Genomic DNA, 12,091 nt, shown 5'->3' on the forward strand with positions numbered 1-12,091 from the left:
ATATGGCATTACAATACAGACTGTATCCAAATGATGGGCACCCGACAGTCTAGTCAGTTTGAATGTTTATTGACAAGCCTGCTTGAATCCCCAGAATTAATATTTGTATGACCTTTATTTATCATGAATCTACAAATTAGATGAATCGTTTGTTAGATTTTAATGCGACAGTCTTGTTCATGAAACTGATAGGTAAACCCGTCATTTTGATACACCCTGTATACACAATGTGTGCTTACTTACATCACTAGGATCCACAACATGCTCATCTATCAAGGCATGGTTCTTTAACCCCAATACATTTGCATATTCATTGAATGACCTTTGAAAATTTGGGTACAAAAACTCATACTCTGAAACTTGAGGTCAAATTTTGCACTCTGATTGTTTAATTGAGGTTATTGAACTATGCCATTTTATATGAGGCCATTGTGGTCCATAGTGTACCATTGAACAGTTTTACAGACGATCCTAAAATGTTATTTGACAAATCATTTCCCCTGACTGACACCACTTAACTCTCATCTGAAATCTTACCCGACCTGCTATATGATTCTCAACACGCCGGTGCTATCATACTTGCATTTGCAATAACATCACGAAACATCTAAATTATATTATATCTCTATATCTCCTAATAATTTAATAACATCTATATCATGTATCAGGTACAAATTCACAATGTTTTTAAACAGTATTCTGTTGAATAAATAACTACATTTTAAGCAGACGTGATTATCATAATAAATATATACTGTATATTCCACACAAGGTATTTGTTTCTTATTAATTTATCTTTAGTCAAATAATATCACATATAAAGTCTATTTGCACATCAAATCCCATACACATGAATAATGGGCAAACTAATAAGTCTATTGCAGAACACAATTACATTATTCCGATTAATAAATATGACTTTGGCGTAAAACAACTCGGCTTCGCCTCGTTGTGTAATATGAGACGATAGATGCACGACAGCAGCTAAAAACAATATAAATGCACGACAGCAGCTAAAAACAATATATTTATTATCTAAATATTAAATGTAGTAAAAATATTTTCATTCGGTGATAAATGGTCCATTCAACGAGATAAATGGACTGCTCCATTCAACGAGATAAATGGACTGTTCCATTCAACGAGATATATGGACTGTTCCATTCAACGAGGTAAATGGACTGTTCCATTCAACTAGATAAATGGACTGTTCCACTCAACGAGGCATATTTCACCGAATGAAAAACATTCAGCTCGCGTTTTCAGCGTTGCCATGGATGGTAGCCCCGCGTGAGTGCAGTGGAAAATTGACTATTGCACTCGTACGGACTGCAATATATTTTTTTTCAGCTTATACTAATAATAGCAAAAATAATCAATAGTATTGAATTATTAAATGGTAATATTCTTTGTACGAGTTATATAATAAATAATATTGCCACTAATACTGAAACATGAATTGACCATGAGCTGTATTCTCCCTGGTTGTTGTATAAAATAAATAACAATAAATATTTTGATGAAAGTAAGAATACAATATTCAAGAATGTGATCAGCGTCGAATAAATGATCCGGACGCAAGCACTTTGCAAAATTAATACACTTTATGATGAATATAGTTCTACAGATGTACGATAAGATCAGTTTTCTTTGGTCTTGTGGCTAGCACGTGTGTGGATACCATTTACTCCTCCGTTATTGGTCTAACGCAAGTGCAAGCGACAGGTATTAACTCGTAGTCAGGTTGGTACCTAATTAATAGCAAAATAAAAAGAATCGTTATCATCATAATTGAACAGATTAATCAGGATCGGTATAGTAAACTGGTTAACAATGTTCTTTGTATCTGATCCAGAATGTTCACTTGCGTGTGTACGTTTCAACTACACCTGTCGTCTTTAGGAAAACCAACTGGCACTCCAAAATCAACGCTGGAACTACTTCTAGCGTCGGTTACCAATCAAGTGTTGATAAAGACAACAGGTGGTGTTGAAACGTACAAAAGTAAGTGAACATTCTGGATCAGATACAAAGAACATTGTTAACCAGTTATCATCATATACTGCTCCAAAAAAGTATCCTTACACTTGGAAAAATAATCACAATTTCAAAACTAAACTATATTGGGGTAACTTTAAAAATAAAATAAATGCACTATCTAATCCAGCACATTTTGGCCCCAATGTGACTTCAAGAAGCAAAGTTACAAGCATTTTGATTAGACGAAGGTACTTATGTATACTTACTTGCAAACACCATTAACACATGTGTCAGCACATTTCCGAAGAACATGTACCTTGTGAAACACTGGTCGGCAGACACTGTCGCTGGTTATATCGAAGCCCGTGTTATCAGTTTTGATGCAGTTTGGGCAGTAACATTGAGCAACCGATAAATCGCGAGGGTATCTGGTTTGGAAAAACAATCAAAGAGAAAAAAATGAAAGTAGGCCTAACATTTACTTGATGATGTCAGTTTCGTTTGGGGTAAGAGTAGAAAGAGTAGAAAGTCAAGGTAATGGTCCATGACGTTGACCACATGCATTATTCATATAGGACATTACATCACCATTATTTAAAAGAATACACATTGGCCAGAAAACGTATACGGCGGGCCTTATAACATCGCGGATTAATATCAATAAATTTTATTTTCTTTCGAGATTTATCTTGTGACAACTCGTCAGAAGTATCCCGAATTATTAATTAAAGCCCTATACTTTACCTACTTTATTTAACACACACAATATAGACCAGACAGGTCAATTATATCACACTCATAGAAATTGTTCGTTGGCATTACTCAGTAAGTTGATGTAAGTCGTTGCGTCAACTTTCCGAGTAATGCCAACGCGTACAATTTTGAGTAACGCTGACTCGATATCATTATGTTGGTCGCACTCATTTGCACTTACTTTATTGAGTTGTTACAACTCAGAAAATGAAACTAGGTTAGCATAATTTTCTAGAGGTGTGCTATAGTATACAAAATTTTGCACTGATTACAAAAATAAATATTTGAATACTGCTAATTGTGCAGAAAATGATCCAATTACGTGAATTAAGTAACAAAGTACCAACTTGGAATAACTCAAAACAATAAGTACCAGTAACTTAATATGAACGAGTTACATCAACTTACATGTTGAGTTACAATAACTCAACTAATTGGTTCTTTGAACCTTGTTTATTTTTCTAAGTTCCCTGTACTTGAATTCAGAAGTTGGCATTACTTAAAAAGTTGACGCAACGACTTACATCAACTTTTTAAGTAATGCCAACAAAGTTGATTAGTTGACGGAACTTTTTGAACTTTTTCAGCATTTTTTAAGTTCGGATAACTAAAATGAATTTTGTTTTGGCAACTTTTATACTATTTTTGAGTTGTCCAAACTTACCGTCCTTTTGAATTGCGCCAACAAGGCGAACAAGTCATTTCTATGAGTGCACTCTTCATGTGGGTTTATATTTCGGCGTAGTGCTAAAAGCCTTATATTTTCCGTCGATTACGAGCTGATCAGGGTATAATGTTTTAATGTCATTATTTATTACAACGGGCACATTATTCTCTATTTCTTAAAAGGCAGGCAGGATCACTCAAAGTGTATTGCTTTGTATTGTATCTTTAAAAGTAATGATGATAAATACATAAAAGTATACATTTTCAGAAAGGAAATGATGCAAGGAATCCAACTAGCACGGAGAGCAGTTTTTGAGAAAAGCACGAAAATTGCATACTTTGTGTTCTAAAGTTTTTCTCAAATTTTTGAATTTTTTCTTCGTTTTAAAAATAATGGATCAAAAAAGATCAAAATTTGCCTTTTTTTTCCAATTTGGACAAAACTGGATATTTTAAGGTATATTTATAAAACGAAGAAAAAAAATGTGAGAAACCCCTGTCTAATTTTTTTTATAATTTTCGTCAATTTGGATATTTAAGGTAAGTTGTTGTGGCGGACCGAAAAATTGGCATGGAAAATCGCTTGATCAGTTTTGATGCAGTTTGGGCAGTAACATAATTTGAGTAACATTCTCAAAAACCGCCAATTTTTGAAGAAATCTGTCATACTTTACTGGTTGGATTCCTTGCATCATTTCCTTTCTGAAAATATATACTTTTATGTGCTTATCATCATTACTTTTAAAGATACAAAATACATTGCTTATGTCTAAAATTTCCCACTTTGAGTGATCCTGCCTGCCCCTTAAGAAATAAAGAATAAAAATTATGTGTCCGTTGTAAAAAATAATGACATTAAAACATTAGTACACATTTTTCTGGTTAATATATATTCTTTTGAATAATGGTGATGCAATGTCCTTAATATATGAATAATGTGGTCAACGTCAGGGACCATTACTCACTCATATAGGACGATACAAAACAATCTCTAAATTATTTCGATCTGAGCGAACCTTCGTCCCAGGAAAGCTCAGGAAAGTGCCACTGCACTTCACTTCCTTCAGTAAGGTGATAGCGTATTAAAGGCAAATGTGGTGGGTGAGTGGACCCGGGAGTGGACCCCGAGAGTGGAGAGGTTGATCATCCCGTCACGCTTACGGTATTTGTGGTAGAGATTGAGAGTATGTAAGAGGAAATAGATATAAAACTGGGAAGAACAGGGAAAATTGTGAATGTTTCTCAATTCTCTTACTTTAGGGCTAACATTTGAGTTACCTTTGCACCCGATGACATCATGAGGGTGCTGAGACAGTAACAATTTTGCAAATTACAATTTCTTTTCCTTGTTTGCTAGTTCAAAGTAAATATTCAACAAGTTCTGTCGGAAGTCAAGCAAGTCTTTCAGGAGTAGAGGGTTAGCAATATTTGTTTTGGAATTGTTTTTATTATTTCCAATATTCAAGCTCTAACCACTTTGGTACACAATGATATCGTCTTAAATTTTGGTCGTCTAGTTACACTTTGCTATCTCGCTCGCAAGATGACTTTACCAGAACAATTACTCGTGAAATGTGCGTTTTTACACTTATTTGGTCGTAATGAAGCTTAGTTTAAAACAAACCTAAAGAAAGATGCACGCCGCAGCTTTTGAATTTTATTTCGAGCCGAGGGAAAAGTTTTTTCCTGGTTGGTACGCCAATAATGTCCTTTAAATGGACGAGTGCATACCTAAGCATAGCATCCATCGTGATATGATTGCCATTACTTTAATGCAAAAAAGAACCCACCGGGATTGAATGCAAATTGCCAAGTATGTTTTAAAATACACATGGCAGTGAAATCTGTAAAAGTCATCGTAACAGTCTACCCTTAAGGTTAGCAACTATTTTAAACTGTTGCAATTTGGTAGTTCACAGCATCTTGCGAATAGTAGTGAGCTGTGGCAAAAATTGCATTGACCATTTCATAGCGAGTGTGTAGAAGAATTCAAATATCATAGATATATTTTTGTAGGTTCTGTGGTTCTTGAGTAATGTTATAATGAGGGCTGAAACAACAACACTTTTGTAAAACGTACAAAACTCATTATAAACAACAATAAATCAAGCAAGTTTTCAAAGTATAATTATGATTTGAAGAATAAACTTTTGCAAAAGTGTTATTTTTCAATAATATATTGATTTAGATAATGAAAATCGATTTTCTCTGCTTCGACCAACAATATCTACAATCCAGAAAAAAAGGTTGGCACACTTTGCCTGTCTTTTGATATATCTCTGCCTCCGCTCATCAATGTTCAATGTTGGACCAAGCCATGTTGTCAACAGGTCCGTGAGACCCTCCAACATTGAAAGATGGGGAGTGGGGAAGGGTGAGATATATAAGGAGAGTCTGTACTTCACATATATTGCATGCATGTTTCACTCGCCTCTCCAATTTTGATAAGGCACGTATTTCCATTGTTTAGTGCAAGTGTGCCAACTATTTCTTTCCTGGATTGTAGGATACCATTAAAATACAGATTTAGCGGATTACCCCTTACCTGTCATCATCAGTATCTGTTATATATACCCATGGGCAGATATTCATTCTGTTCAAACTCAGGTGGTGCGAAGTATCCAATAGATGTGTAGGGCACGTGGAATTCCGGTAGCGTGGATTTCCTGAATTATGTGGTTGTTGCAAGTCTATTATATCCTGTATATCACTACTGTTCAGTACTTGGCCAACTGGGAGACCAATAACGGAATTAGATGCTTGTGATAGGTCAATGCAATTAGCGTTTCGTTTGTTTCTTTCAATTCTATCTGTAGTCGTGTTCATTTCTGATGACCCGGACTTGATAATAACAAATGCATTTGACATTGTTACAATAGCGACAATGGCTATGAATACGCATTGGTTGATTTGGATTTGGTTACCCTGGGGAAAGAAATTGAAATTGTTAATGTTTGGAATGCTGCAGGAAAACTCTTTACATACAAATAAGTTTATTATAAAACAAGGATCATTCCCCCAAGTCTTTTGTGATTCTCTAGGGGGTTTATCCCTCAGAATCTCACATTTGTAAAAGAAAAAGAAATTTAAGTCGTCTCTCAACACGCGATATTCAAAATTCCCGCGCCGAAATTGTCTAGTGCAATGACGTCATCGTTATTTGTGCTCAAATGTCGCCAGCTTCCATTGTATTACCAGGACGTCATTGCACTAGGCAATTTCGTCGCCCGGGAATTTTGAATATCGCGTCTTGAGACACGGATGTTTTTATTCGTTTTTATGGTCAATATGAGTTTGTTTTAAATAAAACCACGCGTTTCGTGTTCGATAATAATTTTCCTGACATATAAGGCTTCCTTTAAAGACGAAGAAGAAGAACAACAACAAGACGAAGAAGAAGAAGAAGAAGAAGAAGAAGAAGAAGAAAAAGAAAAAGAAGAAGAAAAACTCCCTCATCGATTCATGAAAAACTTTAAATGCCTAAGATAAACTCTTTGACAACGATTATATCTCATGTGAAACTTCTCATCGTTGAAAGACTGAATTAATTTTAAAAGCAAAACTTCATATCACCTGTCATGGTTTGTTGAGAATGATAAAAGTCGAAAGTAAAATAAAAATTGCCGTAAAACTTACCATAATTATTTTGAATCGTTCTGTTTAAAGCTGTAGATGAGGAGGACTGTGACTGTTTTGCTTATTGCTTAGTAAGCTTCAGTAGTATGCTACGTTTTTCCAATTCTCTCAATTAATGTTTGGTATTGATCAACACATAGGCATATATTATGGGCTTATATACACGTTTGTACCGGTGTGTTTTCATACACGTAATTTTAGAATAGTATGAGGTAATATAGGATTTTAGAGGAAATCATAATAACCACCTTGAGAATGATTTAATATTCTCAAAAACATAGTACGAATACCTGAGCATGCATAACGCAATCACATAGCAATGAACTTTGGTGATTTTTCTTAGTATTCAAGCCCCTTCTACTTACGAGATCGAATTACCATTAAGCAAGACATAATGGACATAATAGCATTTGAACCAATCCTGTTTGACGCGTCCTAACATCCGTCTTATCGCACTTTTGTGGTCAAAACTTGTTGAGTGGGTCTATTGGCATACTCCCTCATGATCCGCGTTGTGCCGTACTTTTGGGAGCTTGTTTATGTAATAATATTATTTTTAATCATTTAAAACAAAACGTAGCAATACCAAGTAACATTTTAAAATTTCGCTACATCTGGCGGAATCTATTTGTCAGTAATGACAAATATTTATACATTAAAGAATGAATTATGGTTTTGAGAAGCAAAATCTGGCAGAATCTGCCCATCGTGGGAACATTTTGGTCATGGAGGGTCCTGTCCGGTTAACACATTTCAAAGAAAAAAGTACTTAGATATGCAAACAAACAAAAAATCCTTGTAAAATGTCGAGTCATATTGCAAATACTGTGGCGGAAATGTCACAGTTGCAGATATATATGTGATGCGATCAAGCAAAATCAGTCGGAACTCGGAAATATTAATTTTGAGATATAGCTTAACAAAGGAACTGTTTCCTTTTGTTTTCTATTGTTATGGAAACTTTTTAATTGCTCATATATATCTTTGGAACCGGTGGTTTAATTGCAGTGGGGTTTTCTGCAAAATGTAGCTTTGCAAATGTTTGTTACTATCCTATAAGAAACTGAAAATTCAATATTGCTGAGTTCCGACTGATTTTGCTTGATCGCATCACATATGATTAAAGCCTAAGGGATTTCTTCCGTGACATAATGTGAAATGACCTTCGGTGACTTAAAAACTGTGCTGCGCTTTGCGTACGGGAGCGGATTAGTGTAAGCTAGTAATAGTATGGTGATTCCGGGAGTAGTATTGTCCTTGGTTGCACCAACAAGGTCTTGAGTTCAAACCCTGGCTCTTCCCTTGTGGCTTTGTGTGCATTTGGTTTCCGGTCCATACTCGCTCTCGCAAGCTTTTGCTGGGTAAAAAGCCCGGTAAAAAGGTTTCCTTCTTTGTTTAATAGATTTTTTTATTACATTATGTATTTTGCCATTTTGCTTGATAATGAATTTTTACTTTCTACACTATTTCGTACTTCACCAGATGGCATTAATGTCGGATTGTAAGTCAAGCAAGTCTTCAGGAGCAGAGATAAGTTTGAAGAGAATAGTATCATCAGCATAAAGAACAAGAGAACTGTTTAAAAGAAAAGGATGAAAGACACATGTCACTAACATAAACAGAGGTACCAGGACAGAGCCTTAAGGAACTCCAGAAAGCACAGGACCAGATTGAGAATCACTACGGATAGCAACCAACAGGACAGGTAAGATCTGAACCCAGAGATCCCGGCTTTCAAAAGAATTAGTCCCGGAATTAGTATCACCCCTTGCACTGTACTGGAAAACCAGTTATTTAGAAATAAATGAAAATACAAAAGAATAGAAATAAATGAAAAATACAAAAGAAAACAGACTCACTTGTGTACATATAAATGGGTAGAGAAACTGGTTTCAAATATTAATGAATTCAGAGAAACATACGGATATAAATGAGCCATTGACCTGACGCCATGATAGCAGGATTTACTAGTCGTTTTATATACCACGTGTCTAATGTATGTCATACTTATAATAAATTATAATATCTTCAATGTGCAGTCCTTTATGATATTCAGCTTTTTGTACAACTCAAAAAACATGTTACTAAGTTGACCTTCTCCTATTGTATTTGTTCATTTGCATATGGCGTAGTTCATTGAACTCATCGGACTGCTAATAATTGCAAGTACTTTAATATTATTGTAAAATGGATACAGGTAATTGCATTAATGAAACCCCTAATTCATAACAGTTACATAATCAGTCGATAGTGCGGACATTTCTTCACTTACAAGCCACCGAAATGCGTCAATAAACAGCTACATTTTGAAATCGGTAATGAGGGGAACATGTCAAAAATAAGGTAGATGTCAAAGGTCATGAAACAGAAGTCATCCAGGGTCAAAGGTCATAGTATCGCTATCATGCTGCTTGTCGATTGGGTTTAAACTTGGTAAAGTAATAATAATGCATTTAAAAAGGAACCAACACATCTGGAAATGTAACAATGTTTATGTCTATTTGATCCAGTAGCATTACTCATGAGTATTCACTAGCTATACCGTGTCTCGTCTAAAGTTGAGAGTCACGCCATGTTGGATTTTGTAGTCGCAGATTGCCTTCAACATGATGCCTTCGGGAAAGAAAGTTTCCTAAGACATAACTTTTGAGATGGTTTGTATGTTTGAAGGTGCAAAATTAACAATAAGGAGCCCGTTTTTAGAGCCGCGTTCAGCAACTCATCATCAAGACACTTGAAAACAACCCGTACTCGAGTTTGATTGACAGATGACGTCAGACGCAAACTAGTCTTTTTATCTCTGTCTTCAATAGACCTTTTCCTTCTTCCCATCATGCACTATACCAGGGGGTATGACGTAGACCATCAAGCTCATAGATCGTGTGCATTCAATAGTCTTGGCAATTATATTGTCAATTAATATGGGCATACTGATTCCATATTATGTGGATTTTCGTAAAGGCCATCGACGCCGTCACAAATCTGGTGTAAGCTTTCTTTGAAGCTTTGTCAGCTTCTCTTCTGTGTTCTCTAAGTTGGAAAGCAAAAGCAGGTCACAACGCAAAGAACGATTGGAGGCAAAATCCAGGGGATGGGTAGTCCTTCCGTACAAGGTCTCTCACAACGCGTGAGGCAAGTTGTTAAGAAACATGATATCAATACCGCGTTTAAGCCACATCAGACTCTTCGTAATATACTGGTCCAAAGACAAGAGGCCAGGGATGTGAAGTAAACATCTGACTGTGTTTACGAAATTCCCTGCCTCAACTGTGATAAATCATATATTGGAGGAACATAGAGACTCTTTGGTACACGACTTGAAGAAAGCTTACACCAGAGCGTAAAGACATACCTCCATTACAGGGGAGAAGAATAAATCCATGTAATCGGTTGGGGGAGTCACAAATCAAAGACAGAGCACAGAATAGGAAGATGAGACACATTAAAGAAGCCATCTGGATAAGAAAGAGGGGGGGGGGGGGCAAGACACTCAACAGATACGAGGGGAACTACTTTCTTCCGCATATTTACGACCGTGAGTCCTAACAGCGCCATCTACGCTAGCTCCATCCGGAAGCAGCCGACGATGTGCAGAAATTGGTCAGTCAATTTGAGAAAGTGCTAAGTCTTAGCACGAAACTGTCATTGAGGTACGTAACATCAACCCAAATGTTTGGATTTGTTCACAGAAACCTTCAAATATCTAATTATAGATAGATTTGCTAGGAGTCCAGTTAATTTAATACTTTGTTAGGTTGCTAAACAATAACCCATCCTAATTCTGCCTCCTCCACTGCATTGCCTTGCTGTGGATCCTGTTTCTTTTTGGCTGCCTTGGGTTCTGACCTCATCTGTTGTTTATATTAATTTATTTTGTTGTTATATATATTGCTATTCTCTTGTTGTTTTTTGCTTGTACGGAAACCGTCGTTTTATCTTTTCAGTTTCTGTTTCCGTATCCGTTGGTAGCCCAGGTGTGACCAATCTTTAATTCTAGCCTTTTGTCACTTACTTAATATAATTTGAAGCAAGTCAATATTCGTATTCGTTTCCGTAAGTTATGTTAATTTCTGACATGAAAACCTGAGATGAGAGGGTTGGTGCTAATCTAGACAAAAGAAGAGTATAAATTTTACGGTCCTAAATTCGCGGTAAGGGAGCGGGGAGACTGATCATTCGGAGGAGGGGGGGGGGGGAGGAGGAGGAAGCAAAATAGGGAGATAGACATTGATACGAGGGAAGGGTGACACTGCGGCCATGCACAGGCCCGTAGCCAGGATTTATTGGGGGTGCGACCGGCTCATAAGCGGACCTTTGTGATTTAAGGGCTTATTTTCAACGTTTTACAAAAAGTGGACTTTTTAATTCGGATTGGCATTTTGTCATATTAATTTAACAACATCAAAGACGAGAGGGCGCTAGACCATTAAAAACACCGGTGTTCCATAATCTTGTCTCTCCAGCCTTTATTGACACATCATCCACCTCTATTGGAATAAGCTGATTGGTACTCCAAGGTTAACAATGAATTCAAGTTACAGATCAACTCACTTTACAATGAGGTCAGATTACAGTAAACTTACTTAATCCCTTGCGTTTTCGTATCTTAACAATAGACGTACGAAAACTGAAAAGATAAAAAGACCCTTTGTGTATAATGTAATTCGGCCGCGATTTTGTGCGAATAAAAATCATATCATATACCGTCGATAGTTTTTCACCTCTAGGTCTTTAAAACGTGTTGAAGGTTAGGTTTCAATAAGAGGAAACTTTTTTTCCCGACGACCCCATGTCAATAACTCATAGAAATGTTGTTTTTTGCCCCCGAAAGATATTAGCTAACATGCGCCATTATTCGTGATTCATTTTTCCGATGACGGCACCAGCCGAAATGTCCCGTCCCGCCGTCCGTATTCCAAAATGTAATGAACAGAACTCTGTATACCCCAGGAGAGATGATGTGTTTTGCGACACCCGACAGGCGGAAGTACCCCCCTGGAATATTGTATGATGGGGTATAGGGAAAAAGTCTATTATAGACAGGGATTTTATTACA

At 36.4% G+C, this 12,091-nt stretch overlaps 1 protein-coding gene across 1 annotated transcript; it reads right to left on the reverse strand.

Annotated features, from left to right (window-relative positions):
* Positions 1–1,451: 1,451 nt before the first annotated feature.
* Positions 1,452–6,319, reverse strand: LOC140166353 (interleukin 17-like protein). Its single transcript, XM_072189800.1, has 3 exons — positions 5,945–6,319; positions 2,247–2,408; positions 1,452–1,751 (listed from the first exon to the last, which is right to left on the reverse strand). The coding sequence occupies exons 1-3, from the start codon at positions 6,265–6,267 to the stop codon at positions 1,685–1,687; spliced, it is 552 nt and encodes a 183-aa protein (XP_072045901.1). The 5' UTR covers positions 6,268–6,319; the 3' UTR covers positions 1,452–1,684.
* Between the last annotated feature and the right edge of the window lie 5,772 nt (positions 6,320–12,091).

Source organism: Amphiura filiformis, chromosome 1, assembly GCF_039555335.1.
Source record: "Amphiura filiformis chromosome 1, Afil_fr2py, whole genome shotgun sequence".
Lineage (NCBI taxonomy): Eukaryota > Metazoa > Echinodermata > Ophiuroidea > Amphilepidida > Amphiuridae > Amphiura > Amphiura filiformis.

Coding starts and splice junctions, on each gene's coding strand:
- LOC140166353 (XM_072189800.1), bottom strand. CDS start 6,267: ATGTCAAATGCATTTGTTATTATCAAGTCCGGGTCATCAGAAATGAAC. Junction 2,409..5,944: donor ACAGATACTGATGATGACAG/GTAAGGGGTAAT, acceptor TTTCCAAACCAG/ATACCCTCGCGATTTATCGG. Junction 1,752..2,246: donor TGTGTTAATGGTGTTTGCAA/GTAAGTATACAT, acceptor GCTATTAATTAG/GTACCAACCTGACTACGAGT.